This window comes from Solanum dulcamara, chromosome 10 (genome assembly GCF_947179165.1).
Source record: "Solanum dulcamara chromosome 10, daSolDulc1.2, whole genome shotgun sequence".
Taxonomy (NCBI): Eukaryota; Viridiplantae; Streptophyta; class Magnoliopsida; order Solanales; family Solanaceae; genus Solanum; species Solanum dulcamara.
Genome location: NC_077246.1, coordinates 66,612,490 through 66,635,841, shown reverse-complemented (window position 1 = coordinate 66,635,841; position 23,352 = coordinate 66,612,490). Strand labels below are relative to the sequence as shown.

The window sequence follows — 23,352 nt, the reverse complement described above, 5'->3', positions numbered from 1 at the left end:
ACTTGTTATATTCAGATTAAAATAGATATTGGTTGATTGTTGCTAACCGTCTACTCCTTTTCTTAAAATGTAATGAATTTGAAGAGCTTATGCTGCTTCTTTTCTTGCTTACTAACAAAGGTTCCTTCCCCGTTTCGTTTACTTGGGCTTTTAGTAATGTCAAAATCAAATAAATCTTGTCATTCGTGGGGTGTTTCGTATGGAGGAAAATATTTTCCTATGTTTGGTGGCTCAATTTTTTTGTGAGGAAGTATATTACTTTCTATAGACAACATTCTAACTGTATGTTTTTTGTGAGATTAATTTTAGAGTTCTTTTCATATGCAAAGCACAAGAAGTTTAATAGGAAAACTATGGTGTGAACTGTGAAGGGTTGGGTATGTCCACTCCTATTCACAATGTTTTTTGAGGCGAAAATAACAGAGAAATTTAAAAAGAATACCAATACAAAGATTTAACGTGGAAAACTCTCCAATTGGAAAAAAATTATAGGCCTCTCAAAAAAATATTCACTATATGGAAAATTGTTATAACTATATAATACATAATATTTTTTCTGATCTTTAAGAGAATTATCTCTAAACCTCTCATCTAATATACATGGAATTGGATTTTTGGTGGTGCTCTAAATCAAGGAACTAAGCTCGTTATATAAGGCAAAAAAGCAACAAGCCTTTTCTAATTCTTCGATGTGGGATTAGAAAACAAGTTGCCATTTTTGACTTTTGTTGATTTTCTTCTTTTTCAAACAAAATCAACAAATCTCTACCTTTGAAAAAGAAGAAAATGCAATCCTTTGTCCCAGTTGTCCAGCTATACATAATAGAATTGATTTTCCACCCAACTTTAAACTCGATCAACCATGTGCAACTGCAACTTTTACATTTTCTGCTACTGACAACTATAATTCTAAATTGAAGAATTATCATATCCCCACCATAAAGAGTACATCCACTCAGATTGAAAAAAACCAATCCAAGAATTTTCATTTGAAATCACTTTCCAATTTCAAGAATTTCAATTTCGGCTCATGTCGAAAAACTTGCTAATAACTTATGGTGCAACCCTCTTGTTGATTTCTTGAGAGTTCATTAGCCATCGACCTCCACCACATACCTTGCATCACCTATTAACAATGCCCATGTACAAACTTGTGGACCAGTTACCAATTAAACATCTGTTATACCCCATTTTAACTTGAGATCAAATGGCGTACGACATATTGGTGATTCCTAAAATATTTAACTTAAGGAGTCGTTACCTAATTATTTTTAAGGTAAATTAGGATACCTAAATAATTAACTAATGTAATATTAAAATTAACTCAATTTAATGGTCTACTTAACTTATATGATTCTGTAAGGGTTCTAGTTATTCTAAAGGGAGGAGTTAAGCATCTTTTAAAATTTGTTAAAAACGATTACCAGCCAAACTTAGGTTAATAAATGAAACAAAAATTATTATTTGCAAGTATTTATATAAAAATATCAGAAAGAGAATATATATATATAAGATAGTTTTATGCAATATTAAAAAGAATTGCCCTTTATTAATATAAAAAAAGAAACTCTTTTACCATAAAAACAAATCTTTTGTAATTTGTGAAAAAAATACTTCTTTTATAGAGAAACAAAATCTCAAATAACATTTTTTAACTTACAATATCAATGAGAGGATAAATTATGAAGAATATTTTAAAGAAATTTTTTTTATTTAATAGTCTAAAAATGTGAATTAATTAATTAATTGTTTAACTCAATTAAAATTTTTTATGTAAGTATTTACGGCCTAAATTTTTGCCTAACGTCAATAATATACACAATAAAAAAATTAAAAATAATATTCAAACTTCATTAAATTCAAATAGCTTCAACCCTGGGATGGGTACCTGTAAAGACAGTTAGTAGAAGTATTAGTAAAAATATAAATAATAATAATAATAATAATAAATAAATAAATAAATGAAATAAAATCCATCTTATAAACATGGAAGACCTTGAAAATGGACGATAATTTCTTCATCGGTCAATTAATATAAGTAAATCACTTTAGCAATACCACAAAATAGAATAAATTAAATTCAAAAACACAATATCCAACAAAATATCAACGAATTCATGGTTAATTTAGTATTAACAATAGGAATGATTAACCCAAATTAGGAACAACATCTTAACAATAAACAAATGACTATAAAATCAAATTATTAACAAAAGATATCAAAAAAAATGAAAACTATCATATCTTTTTAACAAAAAATTAAAATAATTAAAAGCAAACATATATGACAATAAATATCACTAATAGAAAGATATAATGGAGACAACAACAATAAAGTAAAAAAATAATAAAAATAAATCACAATAATTATATCTATCATAAAACAAAGTAGATCAAATCAATATCATATCTTTTAAACAATTATTTAAAATAATCAAAAGCAAACATATATGACAATAAATATCACTAATATAAAGATATAATGGAGACAACAACAATAAAGTAAAAAATAATAGAAACAAATCAAAATAATTATATCTATCATAAAACAAAGTAGATCAAATCTATATCATATCTTTTAAACAATCAATTAAAATAATCAAAAGCAAACATATATGACAATAAATATCACTAATATAAAGATATAATGGAGACAACAACAATAAAGTAAAAAATAATAGAAACAAATCAAAATAATTATATCTATCATAAAACAAAGTAGATCTATAAACAAAAAAAGTAAAAATAACAATGAAAAAAATAAAACAAAGGAGAGATAAAGTTGTGTTGCTGTTGGGTTCTTACCGGATTTACCATCGCGATAGCTAGTTGTTGTTTCCCGGAGAGGGAGCCACCCCGGAGGTTATTGATTTAACACTATTGGACTTTGTTTTAACTTGCAAAATATAACGTCTAATGTAAAATTAAATTAAAATTTTCGTCCGTTTTTTTAATGGGGAGACCTCAAAAATCGATGGAGAGATTTTTTCATCGGCCAATTTTAATTTGTACTATATAATATATAAACTTGAAGTAAGATTTCATATTACCACTTAAGGTTATCAAAACAGTAAATCCGGCCAAAAACGTACCTCATGTTGTACCTAAATTTTAAAATTTCAAACGGCAAAATTGGACTTTATGTCCTCATGAAAGTTGTATATATATGTCTTAAGCTTGCAAAAAAAAAATGAATCACCGCAAAAATATTTTGTACAAAAAAATATGATCAAAATACTAACAGTTGTACATGTGGAATTTTAAATAAAAATCTGAACAAAACTTGTCCTATGTTGCGTCCTATTTTTCGACTCAATAGCAGCAGATCTAGTCTCCAACATAAACATAAGAGTTGTAGATACGTGTTTCATTTTTCCAAAACATATTTATTTACTAAAAACAAAGATTTATATAATGAGATACGCCAAAATTACTAACAGCTACACAATTTTAAAAATCGAATTTGATTTATTTACCACAAGGGAAGTGTTGCTTTGTTCTAGCTGAAAGGACAAGCTTCTTTGAAGATTTTTTGAGGGAGAAAAAGAGAAGAGAATGGAGAAAGTAGCGTATTTTTTAGGAAGAAAAAGAGAAGATAATAGAGAGAGTGGTGTGTTTGTGAGGGAGGAAAAGAGAAGAGAATAGAGAGAGTGGCGTGTGTTGGTCTTCCCTTGAAAGAAGAAAAGAAATTGAAGTAAAAAGATCATGAGTAAGTGCTTTGTAATGACACAGCAATGCACAAAGCTTGTCTTCTTTTTCTTTATGTGGGATTAGTCAAAAAGAGATGGATGATTGGATTCTTGCGAACAAATATTCATGAAAGACATAAAAATATAAAATGAATGTTGATTTGAAATTTAGTTTTTTCCTTCTTTCTCTCCCTTTTTGAATGTAGGACATTGTGTGTATTGGAAAAGAAAGAGAGAGTTTGAAATGTGTCCTTGATTGATGACACCAATTGTGGAGAGAAAAAAAATTGGAGAGAGAACGATGTAGTAGACTGGATGGAGGTGGAGGGATCCGCAAAAAATAATAATTGAGTCTTGTATTCGAAAACCCAAAATAGTTAATTTTAAACACGATGAGCCAAATTTTTGGTGTCGACATATACTAAATAAATACTAAAATTACAAGTTATGAAAAAATTAATATTCTAAATTAATAACCAATGAAAATAAATAATAATATTATTTATATAATAATAACAATAATAAAATTTTAAATATTATACCAAATGTAAGCTTAAGCATATAATAAATAAAAATTTAAGAATACACATTTAATTAAATAGCAATCGAAAAATGGGTTATAAATCGGTCAAAATTGAGTGTCAACAGTTGCCCCTCTTTGCTCGATGATGAATGATGAATTGTCGGGCAAAGATGTTGACCGAGTAGCCTATTTTGGCCGACTTGCAAGATGGTCGTGGTGTGACCAGGTGGAATGATATGGGATTATGAAACATGTTATGTCCGAGACTTTGATTTCAAGCCGCTTACATATATCTGGTTTTAAGAGAGTCAGGCCGTGTGTAATTCTAGATGCAAAGTTGCGGTAAATTTGATTGACTCTCAAAATTTGCCCAGTGTTGAATCGTGATGAAACTGCTTTCTTTTGTGATAATAGTAGAAAGAATTTAGTACAAATGCAGGGCTAAAAATGTGATGTAAAGGCCTTCGACTGGCGAGGCAAACATGTAATGTAAAAGACCTTTGATTGGCAGGACGAAAAAAAGTAAAAGCTAGAGTGGATGCATACGTTAAAAGGTGGGTGCATATAAAATATACTAAAATATCCGCATTAGGAGGTGGGTGCCTATAAAAAATGCTGAAATACCCGCATTAGAAGGTGGGTGCCTATGAAATGTGCTGCAATACCCGCATTAGAAATGGGTGCCAAAAACGTACCTCATGTTGTACCTAAATTTTAAAATTTCCAACGGCAAAACTGGACTTTATGTCCTCATGAAAGTTGTATATATATGTCTTAAGCTTGCAAAAAAAAAATGAATCACCGTAAAATATATTTTGTACAAAAAGATATGATCAAAATACTAACAGTTGTACATGTGGAATTTTAAATAAAAATCTGAACAAAACTTGTCCTATGTTGCGTCCTATTTTTTGACTCAATAGCAGCAGATCTAGTCTCCAACATAAACATAAGAGTTGTAGATACGTGTTTCATTTTTCCAAAACATATTTATTTACTAAAAACAAAGATTTATATAATGAGATACGCCAAAATTACTAACAGCTACACAATTTTAAAAATCGAATTTGATTTATTTACCACAAGGGAAGTGTTGCTTTGTTCTAGCTGAAAGGACAAGCTTCTTTGAAGATTTTTTGAGGGAGAAAAAGAGAAGAGAATGGAGAAAGTAGCGTATTTTTTAGGAAGAAAAAGAGAAGATAATGGAGAGAGTGGTGTGTTTGTGAGGGAGGAAAAGAGAAGAGAATAGAGATAGTGGCGTGTGTTGGTCTTCCTTTGAAAGAAGAAAAGAAATTGAAGTAAAAAGATCATGAGTAAGTGCTTTGTAATGACACAGCAATGCACAAAGCTTGTCTTCTTTTTCTTTATGTGGGATTAGTCAAAAAGAGATGGATGATTGGATTCTTGTGAACAAATATTCATGAAAGACATAAAAATATAAAATGAATGTTGATTTGAAATTTAGTTTTTTCCTTCTTTCTCTCCCTTTTTGAATGTAGGACATTGTGTGTATTGGAAAAGAAAGAGAGAGTTTGAAATGTGTCCTTGATTGATGACACCAATTGTGGAGAGAAAAAAATTTGGAGAGAGAACGATGTAGTAGACTGGATGGAGGTGGAGGGATCCGCAAAAAATAATAATTGAGTCTTGTATTCGAAAACCCAAAATAGTTAATTTTAAACACGATGAGCCAAATTTTTGGTGTCGATAAATATACTAAATAAATACTAAAATTACAAGTTATGAAAAAATTAATATTCTAAATTAATAACCAATGAAAATAAATAATAATATTATTTATATAATAATAACAATAATAAAATTTTAAATATTATACCAAATGTAAGCTTAACCATATAATAAATAAAAATTTAAGAATACACATTTAATTAAATAGAAATCGAAAAATGAGTTATAGGTCGGTCATAGTTGGGTGTCAACAACATTCTCTTCCATGACAATTCTAAAAGTAGCATTCATGCCATGGGAATTTTCATCTTTCTTACAAAAAAATATTATTCCTCTAGGAGACAACATTGACAGCATTTTCTTTGGAGCTTCCAGCTGAACTAGCCCCATTATTTGGACATTTACTCTTAACATGTTTCGATTGACCACAATTCCAGCAAATTACCTTCTTCATGGAGCTTTTATTTTGGTTTCATTTTCTTTAACAACAAGAGCTAAATTTTTTTGAGATTTTTCATCTCCATTCTTTAATCTTTTTTTCCTCAGAAATCAATTTGTTCATCACTTTAGAAAAAACCACAATTTCCTTTTCATACATTTCAATGGGTTGCATGTGCTTGTAGAAAGATGGAAGAGACTAGATGAGTCGATGTGCATTGTCTTCATCATCAATTTTCACTCCAATAGATTCCAATTCAGAAACAATACCATTCAAGACACTCAGATGATCAGAAATAGTTGTACATTCATCCATTTGCAATTTATGAAATTGCTCCTTCAAATATAGCCTATTTGAAATACTTTTGGCTTGGTACAATTTTTCAAGTTTCTCCCACAACTCCTTTGTTGTAGACAATCCAATCACATTAACAAGAATATTTTTAACTAAACACAAGCGAATCTGACTTGCCGCTTTCATGTCCATCTCTTCCCATTCTTCATCACTAATTTTAGATTTTTCTGAGTCTCCACTATTTTCAGATTTTTCTGAACCCTTGTCATCTTTTTCCCTAGTTGGTCTCCCTTTCAACGCCTTGTGTAATCTAGATTAGATTAACATATCCTTGACTTGCACTTGCTACAAGCCAAAATTAATCCTCCCATCAAATTTCTCAATCTTAAATTTTGTCCCCATCTTACTTATCAGTACTAATAAATGGACAATAACAATGAAAAGTACCGACTAAATTAGTTTTCAGGAAAGAAAGGTGGATCATAACTAATACACTTAAGGACCAAGTCTTTTCTTATCCAGAATCTCTTTAGATTGTACTTATTCCATTATTATCAAATATACAAGTACCCCCAAAACAATTCCACCATAATCAAACTCCACCTGCTACTCCATCAGAACGAAACTTCTGCTTGAAAACAATAATTCTAATTAATTTTTTTTCATGATGTGGAAGATCAGACAAAGATGCAACCACAAAACATACTAAAATTTCAAAAGAATTGTTTCACACCAAAAGCTCTGATACCACTTGTTGGAAAAAAGCACCGTCTAATTTTCGTTTCTTTCGAACCGCCTTCAAGTAAAAAATAATAGAGAAATTTAAAGAGAATAACAATACAAAGATTTAACGTGGAAAACTTCCAATTGGACAAAAATCACGGGTCTCTTAGAAAAATATTCACTATATGAAAAAATGTTATAACCATATAATACATAATATTTTTCCCACACACTCCAATTCCTAAAATACTATTCCCAAAGAAATCTTCAAGAGAATTATCTCTAAACTTCTCCTCTAATATATAAGAAATTAAATTTTTGATGGTGTTCTAAACCAATGAGCTAAGCTCTTTATATAAGGCAAAAAAACAACAAACCTTTTCTAATCCTTTGACGTGGGATGAGAAAACAAGTTCCCATTTTTGACTTTGTTGATCTTCTTCTTTTTCAAACAAAATCAACATTATGTCCCATTCCTTGTCATGTGATTTGGTCTAATGACAGAAAAGTGGCTAGTTCACAATCCACATTCCTAGTCACATGATAACATTGTGAGTTTGTGATTGTGGGGTTAAGGCTCTGTATATTCAGAATATTTGTATCTAGTAAATTTAATAAGCGTAATATATAAATATACCTTTTAATTTGGCCTCAACTGACATCTATGCTTTCTAATTTTGGTTATGCACAAGTAGACGCTTAAATTTGTATAAAGTTGAACAAGTTGATATACATGTCCTATGTGGCATAATAAACATAGGACGCCACATAGAATGCTGAATTGCCACGGAGGACGACAAATAGGATGTATGTGTCTAGCTATTTGTTCAACTTTATACAAGTTTAAGTATCTATTTGTGCACAATCAAAATTAGAAGGCATAAATATCAGATAAGACCAAGTTAAATGACATGTTTATGTATTATGCCAATTTAATGTATTGCAATTTGTTCATTATTTTCGTTAAGTGGCTTGCAAAACCAATTGTTTCTATTTTTAGCACGATTCTTCATAAATGCTAAGTACTAACAAAAAAATGGAAAAAAGGAACTATTTGATCAAATAGAATGAAGATGTACAATTTAAATGTAGTTTCAGAATACGAGAATATGATTTGCATAGACAGAACAAAACGCATTCACATCATGCGATTTAAGAACTAATTCCTCCATTTCAAAATAAGTGGAGTTTCACATAATTAATAAGGCATTAATGATGTTTTTCAAATTTTATTCTTATTAAATACAAATTTTTTTACGTAATAAAAAAAAACTACTACTAAAAAGTTACATTCCACTTTTTTGAGACCTTACTTGTGGAATTATACTGGATATGTTATTGTTGGTTGTTATTGTATCCCTAATTGTGACTTCGACTTAATACCTTAAAATCAGCTAAATTTGCATAAATGAACAGATTGATCTATAAGTGGACCATGTAACACTGCAATCAGTTTGGTAGTTCTTGCTTAGTACTTTCTTACGTACATTTTACTTAGTCATATTTTTCTTTGCTCATTTCTGAAGAAAACATTAACTAAAAGAGTAATTTGATTAAATTATTCTTATTTCCTCTTTAATCTCAATTTAATACTATTATGTTTTTCATCATATTAATTTCTCCACATTTATTGAATAATAAATAATTAGTTATATCTTTATAATATAAAATGACAACTATTTTGGATCAACTACTCACCCCGTTTCATATTACTTGACTCCTGTTGATCTGACACATCCCTTAAGAAAACTTTAATTAGAGTTGTATTTCATTAAACGAATCTTATTAATGATTCTCTGAAACTTTAAATTTGATTACTATTACTTTATGTAGTTATTTAATACTAAGGATAGTATAGAAAAAAATAAAAAAAACTCTCCTCATTTGCTAAAATGAACTGGTAAAATGAAAAATTGAGTCATTTTATCACTACATTAAAAGTTCCCTTATATTTACCCTATCTGCTCATGAAGTATGCCCATTATTGGGAAATGGTTACCTACTACTTTGAATTGCTACAAATTTAAAGAAGAGTGAGATCTGTTTAGATTGCCAACTAAAAGACCATGTACCAACATTAAACTAAAATATGTATAGTTGTTATACATGAAAATTTTGTGTTAAATTAATATTAGGATGTTATTGTTGAGAAGATGACCTAACAAACAATTTTTCCTACCAATCACAACCAAAGTTTAATTCTCCAATTCCTATTTTCCACATCCACATTATCTATGAAAAAAACTTGTTCAAAATGAAACCTAAAGTACAATAAATCAAATCATATTTTTTTTCACCTTCAACAATGGCTTATTACTACAACCAATTTTTTTTCTTGTTATTACTTGTCACTTTGTCATTAACAAGTAGCTGCATAATTCAAGCAAACGCGCGTCATCTTCTTGAAGTAACTATACCTGAGCTTCCTAAGCCTGAACTGCCACATTTCCCAGAAATCCCAACTTTACCAAAGCCTGAATTTCCTGAAATTTCTAAACACGAGCTGCTAAATCTGCCAAAGCCTGTCTTGCCAGAAATCCCAAAGCCAGAGTACTTACCAACATTTCCAAAGCCTGAACTTTCAACATTGCCAAAACTCGAGATGCCTGTCATTCCTAAGCCTGAACTGCCAACTTTCTCAAAGCCTGAAATTCCTCAAGTACCTAAAAAGCCTTGAGAGCGCGCGAGGCATATATATGAAATTCTCTTTGCTTCATTGGAGAAGCATTCTTGAAATGTTCCACTTCATTAATGTGTCATATGGTCATGTGTTTTTCTATGTTGTACTAGAAAATTTCATTTGAAGGTTTCCTTTTGAAAATATTATTTATGTCATGATATTCTATCATCAATTACAAGAATTATTAATGAAATTGTTCTGCCATCAGTTCAATATTGTATTTGTGTTTCAATTTTCAAGTGGCATGAATTATACAAACACATTTTTTGTATATTAGATTTGAATCTTTGAGGTGGCTTTTACCTTAGGTGAAAGAAGAAAGTAAAAAAAGGGTAGCCCGGTGCACTTAAGCTCCCGCTATGCGCAGGGTCCGGGGAAGGGTCCGACCACAAGGGGTCTATTGTACAAACAAAAGAAAGTATGACAAATAAATTAAAACAAGAAAATACCTTATTTGTGTTTCTTCGTTTTCACTACTTGAGTCTTTTTGTTGCCTTTTGTAAAAGAAGAAAGTAAGATAGGATATATATTTGATTTTGTATTTTTTTTCTTCTTATGGTCGAATCCCCGATATAAAAAATGGAAAAGTTGAACAAAAAGCACATAGGTTGAGGGAAAAAAAGAAAAAAAAAGAGAAACTGTTGTGCAATTCAAATAAATATTTTCATGGGTTAAATATGAGTGAGTCGATCAAATTATTATCTCATGAGTTAAATTTGACACCCCTATATATTGTCTGTTGTATTCAGAAAAAAGGTTATTAAAGCAGCATGCTTAAAGATGGGTTTCAACAGTGTGGCAAAACAAAGATAAAATGATTTGACACCAATAATTCTTGAGAGAGGTGGATCTAGAGTGAATTTTACGTGTTCAATGATCACACTACTAATTATAAATAAATTATTGTAACAAATCATATTCATTTTGAACCCATTGGCTTCCTGGATTCTGAAATTCATCGGTGCATATATTATAGTTAATTTACTTAAATCTTTAACATGTAATGAGTCAATTGTCCTGTGAATGAAATTTGATGGGCAAACTAAGTTGTCACACTTTTTTTGGAATATTGTATTCAAACACTTGGTCTAGTCAACTTCGAGGTATGTTTTGATAAATAATTGGTGATTTAAGTAGAAAACACAAACACCTAATAGTTTTGATATGAAACTCTCAAAAAAGTGATGCTTCAGATGTTTTTTAAACCACTTGAAGAAAATAAAAATAGTAAAATAAATGTTTACCATGGGTGAAGTTCCAGGGGATAACAGACCCAAACAGTGCCCCATTCACCTTCATGAATGTCCACCTTTTGTATCTTATCAGGGCACATGCTGGAGATATGGTGTAGTTTGTATCTAAATATTTCATGGAAAACATCTCCATCAGCCTTAATTTCTATATCCTTTGCAACCTTTTCTTTCCCATCTGTGATATACAATAAATTGAAATGGTAATAAACAATCAAATTCATCGTTAATCTTAGTTAGCTACGATATAAGTAACTAAATTTCAGTTTCTTTTTGTAGTGGTTAGTCTTGAAATACCAATAGCTAGATATTTGTTCTTAACTTGTATGTATTTGTAGTAAAAAAATAAAAATCCCCGTGTAAAAAATGGAAAAGTTAAAAGAAAAGCACATACATCGGTTTCCACCAGAGAGAGAAAAAGAAAATAAAAAAAATAAAAACTGTAATGCAATCCAAATAGCAGCTTTTATTTTTATTAATAATAGGCATCACGAAATTAGAAATTACACATCCACTCATTTCATTTTTTACTACATATATATACAGTAGACATTTCAAAGCACACCACACATTATTCCAAGCACTTATATTTATGTATCATTTGATGTGGTAAGCCTCAATATCTTTTGTGACATTGAGGCATAATTCCATGAAAGTGTGTGGATCTGGCACATTTGCACTCTTCTTTTCATATTCTATGATCCAAGTAACTAGGTTGTTGTCACCCTTTGTCTCAACATGAGCAGTGATATAAAATGATTTGTAATCCTCCAATATATCTCCTTCAATTATCTTTTTTTTAATTAACTTCTTTTCTTCATCTATTTCTTTAACTTTCTCCTTTGCCACCTTCTCTTTCCCATCTGCAAAACAAAAATAGTAAAGGATTCATACTACTAATTTCGTTTTTGAATAATCGAGTGAGTTGGATTGAATCTGAACAAGTTAAAAACGGTTTGAATCAATACAAGTGTTGGGTCATAGATAACTCATCCAAAATTTATTTGGATCAAATTAATGAACAACTTAGTTTGAGCTAAATAATGTGTTATTACTCGATTTGAGCCAGATGTCAAACTTTTTTCGATGAAATAGTCTCCTAGCTATATATATTATTCTTATGCGCTTATGTAAGAAACAAAATTTATAACAAATTTGTAAAGACAATATAACTCATGGACCCCTTCCCCTAATTTAATAGGCCATATGCAATGAGAATCTACATTAAACGGGCCAACAATAAATACTGAAACCAAATATAATACATATTTACCATGGGTGTAGCTCCAGAAATTAACAGAGCCAATGGTGCCCCATTCACCTTCATGAACATCAACGTTTTGTACCTTATCAGGGCACATGCTGGAGAGATGGTGTGGTCTTTGCCTATATACGTCATGGAAAATATCTCCATCACACTTGATGTTTATATGAGAAACCAACTTTCCTTCAAGGCTCATTTTTCTTCTATGATATATCACAAAGTTATAATAACAAGTGTGTGGTTCATCATTGCATGAGTCTCTACACCCTTTTATAGTTAGGCAATGCCCATATGTCTAGACTCTAGACTAAAGTTTTGTATTCTTTTCCTTTTGACTATACATAATTAGGTGTTTGTATGTAATTACAAACAATTATTACAAAAAGAGACTATTGCTTAAATCTAGTACCCAGTAAACTACTTTTTACTAACAAGATATTTGGTTAAGTTTATAACATGTTCAAATGTTACGATTCGAGTCTACACCCCGATCGAGACACAGTGTCAGGAACCACGAGTGGTCCCAAGCTAACCCTTGGCATAACATATCAAAACATATTATAAGAAAACTAAGCGGAAGCTAAAACATATGCATAAAAGGTCTTATTAGAAGGATAACATATCAATGAAGACTGAAAACTAACATTTGAAATAAGCCTCTAAAATCTGAATCGAAAGAAATAAATTTGCCAAAACATGGCCCCCTGCTACCATTACTTAGTAAAAGAACTAACTAAATCTATTTCATGAAGTCCACGAATATGGAGGATTCACCAACTGCTGACTAGGAACTGCTGTAATCCACTAGCATGAGTCTGAGAACGATTGCCAGAGTCTACGTGATAAAAAGATGCAGCGCAGAAAAGGTATGAGTCAGTATGTGGAATATACTGAATATGTAAGGAAACACTAACATAATCATATTAAATAACATATGGAGGAACAGTGAAAATAAGATTTCTAAAGTCATAATCACAATAAAGGAACTGAAAGAAATAGTAGGAGTCCGTGCATAAATATCAGTTTAAAAACCTTCTTTCAAAAGCATATACATCAAGGAGTCTAAATCACTAGCCTTGCATAATCATATTCATAAAATAACATACTTAAAATGAACCATATAAGGCGAAGATCATATCATAAAAAGATGCATAAACTGGGGAGTTTCTTATAACCGACATAGACAATGTGTATTACAATCCAAAATCGAACGGGATGACACTTTTCCTATACCACTAAGAAAAGTAAGTCTAAACTCAATAATTGTGAAAAATAATGCGGAATTAACTAAATAGATGAGATATACAAATGTGGAAGACTTAAATAATTCTCAAATAACCCCAAAAATTTGGTTGTCACATGTAAAGACACTAGAAAATACAAAAATGAAAGATAAATACAAGTCTCAATTATTTTGTGTCTCAAAAAGAGCAAAGAATAAGTACAGGGACAAGAGAATTCGCCGGAAGTCAATCAGCTATATCTCAAAGTCTCCTCAAAGCCTCAAATAACAGAAGGGAAATCTAACTAACGGTGCAGAATCGGAACCAACACAAGTGTAGAAGCAAGGAGTGAGTACCAAATAATACAGTACTCAGCAAGCCAACTAATAAAATAGGATAAATCTAATAAAACACGGAAACTCCTTTCATCTCAACCGAACCTCTACAACTACAACTTGCACACAAAATTAGCCCAACCTAGAAGTTGTGTATATATCCCTTATTGTCTCTGTGGTTGACATACTTGATATGGATGTGACTTATTTGGTGATACTGATGAGTTATTGATGATGTACGTGCCATATTAACTGTGTACTCTAGATTGAGCTGATTTCTGTGCAGGTTTGTAGTTGAGAAGGTTCGGTTGGGATAAAAGGAGTTCTAGTATTTTATTAGATTTGCTTTGTTTTGTTAGTTGACTTGCTGAGTACTATGTATTTGATACTCACTCCTTGCTTCTACACTTGTGTAGGTGCCGAGCCCAGACTGTGATTTTATATTTCCTTTTCCTTATCCACGACTCCGAGGAGACTTGAGAGCCAGCTGATTGATGCTGACGATCTCCCCTATCCTTTTTACCATGCTTTATTCTATTTGAGAAACAAAGACATTGAGACTTATACTTATTTTTTAATTTCGTTTTATTTAGAGGCTTGTACATGTGACAACCAGTCTTTGAGAGTTATTATAGTTGATTAAGCCTTCCATTTTTGTATATCTATTATATTTAAATTGCTTCCTCTTTACTTTCCATAGTTGATTGGGTTTAGGCTGAATTGTTCTGATGGGATTGGACAAGTGTCATCACATATGGATTCATATCATGACAAAAATAGAGTTTGAAAGGTCCAAGTACAAAGAAAAAAGACTATGATTGAGAAGAATCCACAGTATCTTGAAATAACTAGTTTACCCTTGAACTCTGCAAAATCAATGATCTCCTAATTGAGTTCTGTTAATAGTCTCCTGAAGATGCACCGTGCTCAACAAAGAAAGAACAAGTGCAATATCAGTACACACAATAATAATATACTGGTAGGATCACGTGACCAGTTCAGTAAGTAAAATATATACAAGTAACCACAACATAGTAACTACAGGCATATACAGAAAACACATTACCAATTATGATTTCATGAGCAATATACAGTTTCATGGTGTCAATCTCAAATACAACAGTCAACAACGGTCCTCTCATGGAATCCATACCAGAATTGTTAGTATGTCTGCATGACACCAGTTTCAATAGTTAGTGTGTGTTGCCATGACACCCAATTCAATATGTACCGGTATGGTATCCGATCCAATATGTGTTAGTGTAATAACTGATCCAATATCCACAATCACAATCACAATCACAATCCATAATGAATAGTTTACACACTTACACAATTAAGAAACAGGTTTATTTCATGTAATTGATCACAGATAATCATTTCATTAGGTCCATTCCATCTTTTCCTATTCACGTACATGTATCCAACACTATCAATGCAGTTAATAGGCACATATATGCATGCAATACAATCAATGCAGTTAACAGGCACATATAACACAGATGGAAAATGTAATGACTCTGAATATCATTTTAAAAAACTTTCATAAAAAAATCATTTTACCCTTCTCGATAATTTTTCTGAGTCATATTTGATTAATATCTGATATTGGATCAGTATTTTTCTTGAAAAGTTGAGATCTTTGAGTTTTAGAGATTTAGAAAGACTCAAAAGTGGTATTTGAGGTCATTCAGAGTTTTGAAATGTAATTCTATAATTTCGAAACATTAAAATTAGTCTAGGAGATGTGAGTGACTCATATTCGGGGTCATATCGTAGATTTGAGGGGTTGAGTTGGAAATATTTGAGTTTTTGGCCATAAGTTTGATTTTGGTCAACATTTGAGGATCGGATGATCAGAATTTAATTTTGACTACTCCGTTGGATTTAGAGGGCGATTTTAGGCCTAGAGAGAATTCCTGTATATTTTTTGAAAACTCCGAGGGCATTTTTAGTCTTTTGAGGTATAATTTTGGTTTAGTTGCGACTTTTTGATTTTCAAGTCAAGGAGGCCTTAAAACCGAATTTCGATAGTTTTGTTGAGTCCAAAACATCGAGTTTAGTAGGGTTACATATATGGTACCCCGAATGAATCCCAAGGGTCAATTCGGAACTTTGAAACTTGGTGAAATTGGTACTGCAACTGTGTTTGGTGAAGGCCTTTCTTTAGCGAGAGGGTGTCGCTGAAGCGACATCTGCTTAAGCGATAAGCGACAGGGGTTAGTTAGGCGGAGTTCGCTTAAATGAGCCCCTAGTCTCTTAAGCAAAGAGGCGGAGGTCGCTAAAGCGATCAAATATACGCAAAAGCGAACGTTGCTTAAGCAAACCCCCCCAGTTGCTTAAGCGACAACTGAGAGGAGTTTTGGTCAAGGTTTATGCTATTTTTTCCACTTTTGAAATTTGGAGCTCGGTAGGGCGATTTGAATTTTTTTTTCTCATGGGATTTCATTAGGTAAGTTATTTTAACTCTACTTCGTCATTTACCAATGATTAATTTGGTGTGTGTGACTTGATTTGGACTAGTTTTTTGAAACGGTTTTCACTAATGCATTCCTAAGACTAAGAGGAACAATTTTATTCAAAAATTTTGGATTTAAATCCCCAATTTCGAATTCATATTTTGAGTCTTTAACCCCTTTTTCATTGAGTTTTGCATTTTTTATATTGTTGGGTTTGATTTCTGATTGTGAAACAATATTTGAATAGATTATGGAAATTTAGAGTGTAATCAGAAGGGAAAGGCTCACTTGGATTGATTGATTGTGTCTTGACTAAGGCAAGTGGACTCTTAAAATTCTGTGAATTTTTTAGAATTCCCGAATATTCAATTGTATATGTGTTAGGGTGTAATGGGGATAAGATTATGGGTTTAATTGTGATATGAACTAATCTTAAATTAATAGGCGGGGTTAATAAAAGACAATGTGTGATATTGTTGAGTATTGAATCTCACTTGCCATAATCTAGATATCTACATGTATTTGATGAAATACTTGATAATCTAATTGTGATTGCGATTTGTCTGAATTGATTATTCCTCATTACTTATGTGAGCATGCTGTTTGCATTGATTCTAAAACGTAGTGATGAGAGGCATATGATTGTGTGATCGAGGTCAGTTCTGGTCAGAGATATGATATTGTTGAGGTCATTTTTGGCAGGATTATATTGTTGAGATTATTTTTAGTGGGATCATATTACCAAGGTTTTTTTTGGTGAGGTTGTGGGATTGAGGTCAGCTTCGGTTAGAGATTTTATATTGCCGAGGTTATGTTTTGGAAGGTTGTGGGATCGAGGTCATTTTTTATTAGAGATTATGAGACCGAGGTCATTTCCGATCAGAGTTTATTATGCCGAGGTCTTTTCCAGCAATTGCACATATGCATGATCATTGAATGTGAATATACATATTCTATATATCTCTGTTTGACCGTTTGATACCTATTTGGGTCTTATGAGTATTTGTACGATTTATCTTATGATTTTGAGCTATGATCTGAATCTTATTGAACTATTTAGTTTGAACTATTATGTTGGGATGATTTCTGTGCAGCTTGTAGTCTGGAGGTTCAGTTGGGTTGAAAAAAGGAGTTTGTGATTCCTATTAGATTTACCTAGTTTTTCTAGTTAGCTTGTTGGGTACTATGTTGTTTGGCACTCTTGCTTCTACATTTGTGTAGATTCTGAGTGTGAACTTTGATCACCGTCTCTTTCTGATCATTAGAGGCTTATGGGAGTTTGATAGAGGTAGATATTGACATCCAACAGACTCTCACACTTTCTCTATTTTTATGCTTTACTCTGTTTGAGAGTTAAAGACATATTGATACTTGTATTTTTATTTTAGTTTTCTTGTTTTAGTGTCTTGTACATGTGACAATTTATCTTTGGGGGTATTTAAGTTGAAAGACTTCCGTTTTTATTTATTATTTACTTGTTTAGACTGTTTGCACTTATTTATCCATAAATGTTGGGTTTTAGACTGATTTGTTCGATGAAAAAGGATATGTGCCATCACACCCAGATTCGGGTGGTGATAAATTAGTATCGGAGTCCCACGTTTATAGGTCTCATATGTACAAACCAAGTCTAAGTAAAATCTTGAGGATTGGTACGGAGACGTTCATACTTATCTTTGAGAAGCTATGAAAACAGTTAGGAAACTTTCTTTATTCATTCTTTCTTATCGTGCCAAGTTTTTATCGCTAGTGTTGAGTGTGACATATTGTTTTGGCAGATGTCGAGGACCAGATCTATGTCTATTTGTTGAGGAAAGGCAGTCCTCGAGGTAACTATTGAGACCCCATATAGGGGTAGGGGTAGGGACCGAGTAAGAGGTTGAAGTCGTGGAGCAGTTTTCGGTAGAGGTCATACTCGAGAAGTGACATACGTCCGAGGTCGTGCTAGAGAGGCCTCCCTAGAGCCATATGTTGAGATTGCTGAGGACCAGGTTCTTCCAAAGCCCGCACCCTCATTGCTTCAAGAGACCTTATTGAGGATGCTTAGTATATTGGAGAGTTTTAATGAGGGTGCTATAGGCACGCCATAGGGTTCATAGACTAGAGTTGGTGTATGGACTCCAGAGCAGCATCAGGTCCCAGTGGTTTAGGTACAGGTGGGCCAACCACCATTGGTTCCCGCACTAACTGTCAATACGTAGATTACTCCAGATATGGTTATGACTATAGCAGATCAACAGTGCTATGAGAGGTTTCAGAAGATGAAACCACCCAGTTCTAAGCTGGTAAGAGCGAGGGTGCACATGATGCTCGGGGTGTTCGATTTGTTACACTCCAGCTCTGTGGGTTAGCCAGGGAGCAGTGAAGGACATTCATGAGGTCTAGACCAGTTGGATCTCCTCTAGTTGAGTGGAGAGTTTTTGCTAGTGCTTTTGAGGATTGCTTCATCCCATGGAGCATACGGGAGGAGAGTAGACTGAGATTTGAGAGTTTGACTTAGGGTAGCATATTAGTTATCGAGTATGAGGCTCATTTTTGCCAGTTGTCGAGACATGCTACTACGTTGATCCTAGAAAATATAGAGAAAGTCTGTAGGTTCATGAAGGGTTTGACCTTCTTTATTCGATCATATGTGTTCAGATCATTTTGTGAGGGGGCTTCCTTCCAGCCCATTGTGAGCACCGCCAATAAGGCAGAATTGATGGTCAAAGAGGAGTTTGGGGACCCTAAGAGGGTCCATTCTAGTGGTCAATTTTTGGGTACCTTGTCTGGACATAGAGGTTCACATAGGGGAGACAATTATTTTCAGCTCCAGAGACCTATTCATGCTTATATGACCGCAGTCGATAGTGGTCAATTAGTCCAAGGGTCTCATAGTTTGGGCCAAGATGGTTATGGTATTTCATTAATGTCATCGCAATAGTCTTCTGTCCTGAGGTAATATTTTAGTTATAGAGATTCGGGTCATTTAATGCATCAGTGCCTACTACAGACTTTCTCAGGGCCCCAACACACTTATTCAGCGGCTCTAGAGAAAGATTCTGCACCTCCGGCTAGAGGTCGGGGTAAAGCTCAGACAAGTAGAGGTAGTAGAGCCTCTGGTGGTGGTGCTATGGTTCCATGAGGTAGGGGTATGGTTCAGAAGAGTGGTGGTAGAAGAGCTCAGTGCTATGATTTTTTGGGGAGACCCAAGGTTGAGGCTTCTGATGATTTTATTATAGGTATCGTCCCAGTTTACCATCTACCTGTACCTGTGTTATTTGATCCTGGATCTATGTTCTGCTATGTGTCTACCTATTTTGCATCTGGATTTAATTTGACTTGTGATTGCATGTCTGTACCTGTACATGTCTCTACATCCGTAGGTAAGCTTTAGTGGTGGATCGAGTGTATCGATCCTGTCATATTTCTTTAGTCGGATATGATACTTGGGTAGACATTATTATACTAGGGATGGTAGAATTTAATGTGATATTAGATATGGATTGGCTTTCTCCTTACCATGCTATTTTGGATTGCTATGCTAAGACTGTGACCTTAGCGATACCGGGTGTTCCAAGGATCGAGTGGAAAGGCACTAGTGGTTTCTATCCTAGTAAGGTCATCCATCTCCTATATGCGTGCTCAAAGATTGATTGATATAAGGTGTATGTCCTATTTGGCCTTTATTCGAGATATTAGTGCTGAGTCACCTCCCATGGAGTCTATTCCCGTGGTTAAGGAGTTCACCGATGTGTTTCCTATTGATCTTCTGAGAGTTCCTTCGGATAATGATATTGACTTTGCTATTGACTTGGTGACACTACACCCACCTCTATTCCACCTTATCCCATGGCTCCGATAGAATTGAAGGACTAGTTGCAGGATTTGTTGAGTTAGGGGTTTATTTGCCCTAGTGTGTCACCTTGGGGTACATTGGTTCTATTTGTTAAGAAGAAGGATGAGTCTAGAAAGATGTGCAATGATTATAGATAGTTGAATAAGGTGACAGTTAAGAACAAATACCCTCTTCCTTGTATTGATGGTTTGTTTGATCAGCTTCAAGGAGCGACCTTGTTCTCCAAGATAGATTTGAGGTCTGAGTTTCATCAATTGAAGATTAGACCGTTAGATATTTCTAAGACCGCTTTTCGGACTCATTACGACCATTATGATTTCCTGATTATGTTATTTGGGCTGACCAACACCCCAACAATATTTATGGAGTTGATGAATGGGGTATTTAGGCCGTATCTAGACTTTTATGATTGTTTTCATTGACGATATCTTGGTGTACTCCAAGACAGAGGAGGATCATTCTAGTCATTTGAGGTTGGTGCTTCAAAAGTTGAGGGAGGAGAAAACGTATGTCAAGTTCTCCAAATGTGAGTTTTGACTTGATTACATGTCATTTCTAGGACATGTGGTGTCCAAGGAGGATATTAGGGCAGATCCAACCAAGATTGAGGCAGTTAGAGGCTAGACCAGGCCTACTTCCCCTACCAAGATTTGGAGTTTTATAGATTTGGCTGGATATTACTGATGTTTTATGTAGGAATTCTCCATTATTACGACCCCATTGACTAGACTGACTTATAAGGCGGTAGATTTTTATTAGTCTGATAAGTGCGAGATGAGCTTTCAAAAGCTCAAGGCCTTGTTGACTTTAACTCCTTTTTTGACCTTACCCGATGAGGGTGTAGACTTCACCGTGTATTATGATGCATCTATTGTTGGTTTGGGTGGATTTCTAATGCAGAAAGGGAAGATAGTTGCCTATGCATCTAGACAGTTGAAGACTCATGTGAAGAACTACTTTACCCATGATATAGAGTTAGCGGCGGTGGTATTTGTGTTAAAGCTATGGCGTCATTACTTTTATGGTATGCATTGTGAGGTATTCACTATTTACCGAAGTCTTTAGTATATCATCAATCAGAGGGATCTGAACTTGAGACAGCGTAGATGACTTGAACTACTGAAGTACTATGACATGACTATCTTGTATCACCCAGAGAAGGTCCATGTGGTGGATGATGCTTTGAGTAGGAAGGCTCCTAGTATGGGGAGTCTCACTACGATTAGTGTTGACAGGAGGCCCTTGGCTAGAGATGTTCAAAGGTTAGCCAATAGCCTCATTCAGTTGCGATTTGTTGAGGAAGGTGGAGGATTTATTACTTTTATTGAGGGGCTCTTCCTTAGTTGAGCTGATTTAGGAGAGGAAGTTTGATGATGAAAAGTTATGTCTCATTCGAGACAAGGTGTTGAGGGTTGAAGCCAAGGAGACTAGACTTGATTCAGAGGGTGTCTTGAGAATTGAAGGCCAGATTTGTGTGCCCAAGGTGGGGTACTTGATGATATTGATATTAGAGGAGGATCATTGCTCCCGATATTCTATCTATTTGAGAGCGGCAAAGATATATCATGACCTTAATCAACATTACTGGTGGTGTGGAATGAAGACGAACATTGCAGAGTTTTTGTCCAAGTGTTTGACCTGTCAGCAGGTCAAGTGTGAGCACCCATGGCGTGGAGGTGTGAGTCCGAGGATGCCTATTCCTACTTGGAAATGGGAGCGGATCACCATAGACTTCATTGTGGGTTTGCCTCCCACCATAAGTGGTTTGGATTCTATATGGGTGGTGGTCGACAGAATGACCAAGTTTGCCCATTTTATTCTAGTTAAGGTGAAGTGCACGACTGATAGACTAGCTCAGTTGTATATCAGTCAGATCGTTCGGCTTTATGGAGTTACAATATCCATTATTCCAGATTGATGTTTAGTATTTACTTTGCACTTTTGGTAAGACTTACATGAGGGCCTGGGCACTAGATTTGATATGAGTACAACTTTTCACCCAAGACTGATGATCAGTCTGAGAGGATGATTTAGGTGTTGAAGGATATGCTCCGAGCTTGTGTTATTAATTTTGGTGCTAGGTGGGATCAACATTTTCCCTTAGCAGAGTTTGCCTACAACAATAGTTATCACTTTAGCATTCAGATGGCCCCATTCGAGGCATTGTATGGTAGGTGGTGTTGATCTCCTATTGGGTGGTTCGATTCAGCTGAGATGGACTTTTTAGATACGGACCTACTTAGGATGCCATGGAGCAGGTTAGGATTATCTAGGGTAGTCTCTTGACAGCCTAGAGTAGACAAAAGAGCTATACGGATAGGAGGTTTTGACCATTGAAATTAATGGAGGGTAACTATGTTTGGCTCTGAGTCGGGCGTGATGCATTTCAGAAAGAAGGTCAAGCTTAGCCCTCGGTTTATTGGCCCATTTCAAATTTTAGGGCGAGTGGGAGAAGTGTCTTACAGATTGGCCTTGCCACCTAGCTTATCATCAGTACATCCTGTATTTCATGTTTCCATGCTCCGAAAGTATGTTCTGGATGAGTCTCATGTGTTATCTCTTGATATGATAGAGTTGGGTCTAGATTTGACTTTTGAGGAGGAGCCCATAGTCATTCTTGATAGACAGGTCCATAAGCTTAGGACCAAGGAGATAGCTTCAGTGAAGGTGTAGTGGAGCCACCGCTCAGTCGGAGAGATGACTTGGGAGTAAGAGGATGACATGCGGGCCGGATATCCACAACTTTTTGAGGCTTCAAGTACTTTTATTTACTTTATGTTCTAGGTCGAACAAAATTTTTAGTGGTGGATGATGTAATGACCCTAAAGGTCATTTTTGGAAATTTTCAAAAAAAGACCATTTTAGTCCTACCGATAATTTACCCGAGTCATATTTAATTGATATATGATGTCGGATCCATAGTTTTCTTGAAAAGTTGAGATTTTT

General features: G+C 33.9%; 2 protein-coding genes across 2 annotated transcripts; one reads left to right on the top strand and one right to left on the bottom strand.

Moving 5' to 3' along the window:
• Positions 1-9,601: 9,601 nt before the first annotated feature.
• LOC129870969 (protein PELPK2-like) lies at positions 9,602-10,250 on the top strand. The gene has a single exon (XM_055945838.1). It carries the CDS (start codon positions 9,663-9,665, stop codon positions 10,032-10,034), a length of 372 nt encoding a protein of 123 aa, XP_055801813.1. The 5' UTR covers positions 9,602-9,662; the 3' UTR covers positions 10,035-10,250.
• Positions 10,251-11,733: 1,483 nt separating this feature from the next.
• LOC129870966 (kirola-like) lies at positions 11,734-12,899 on the bottom strand. The gene is made up of 2 exons (XM_055945835.1): positions 12,561-12,899; positions 11,734-12,150 (listed from the first exon to the last, which is right to left on the bottom strand). Exons 1-2 carry the CDS (start codon positions 12,745-12,747, stop codon positions 11,885-11,887), a joined length of 453 nt encoding a protein of 150 aa, XP_055801810.1. The 5' UTR covers positions 12,748-12,899; the 3' UTR covers positions 11,734-11,884.
• Between the last annotated feature and the right edge of the window lie 10,453 nt (positions 12,900-23,352).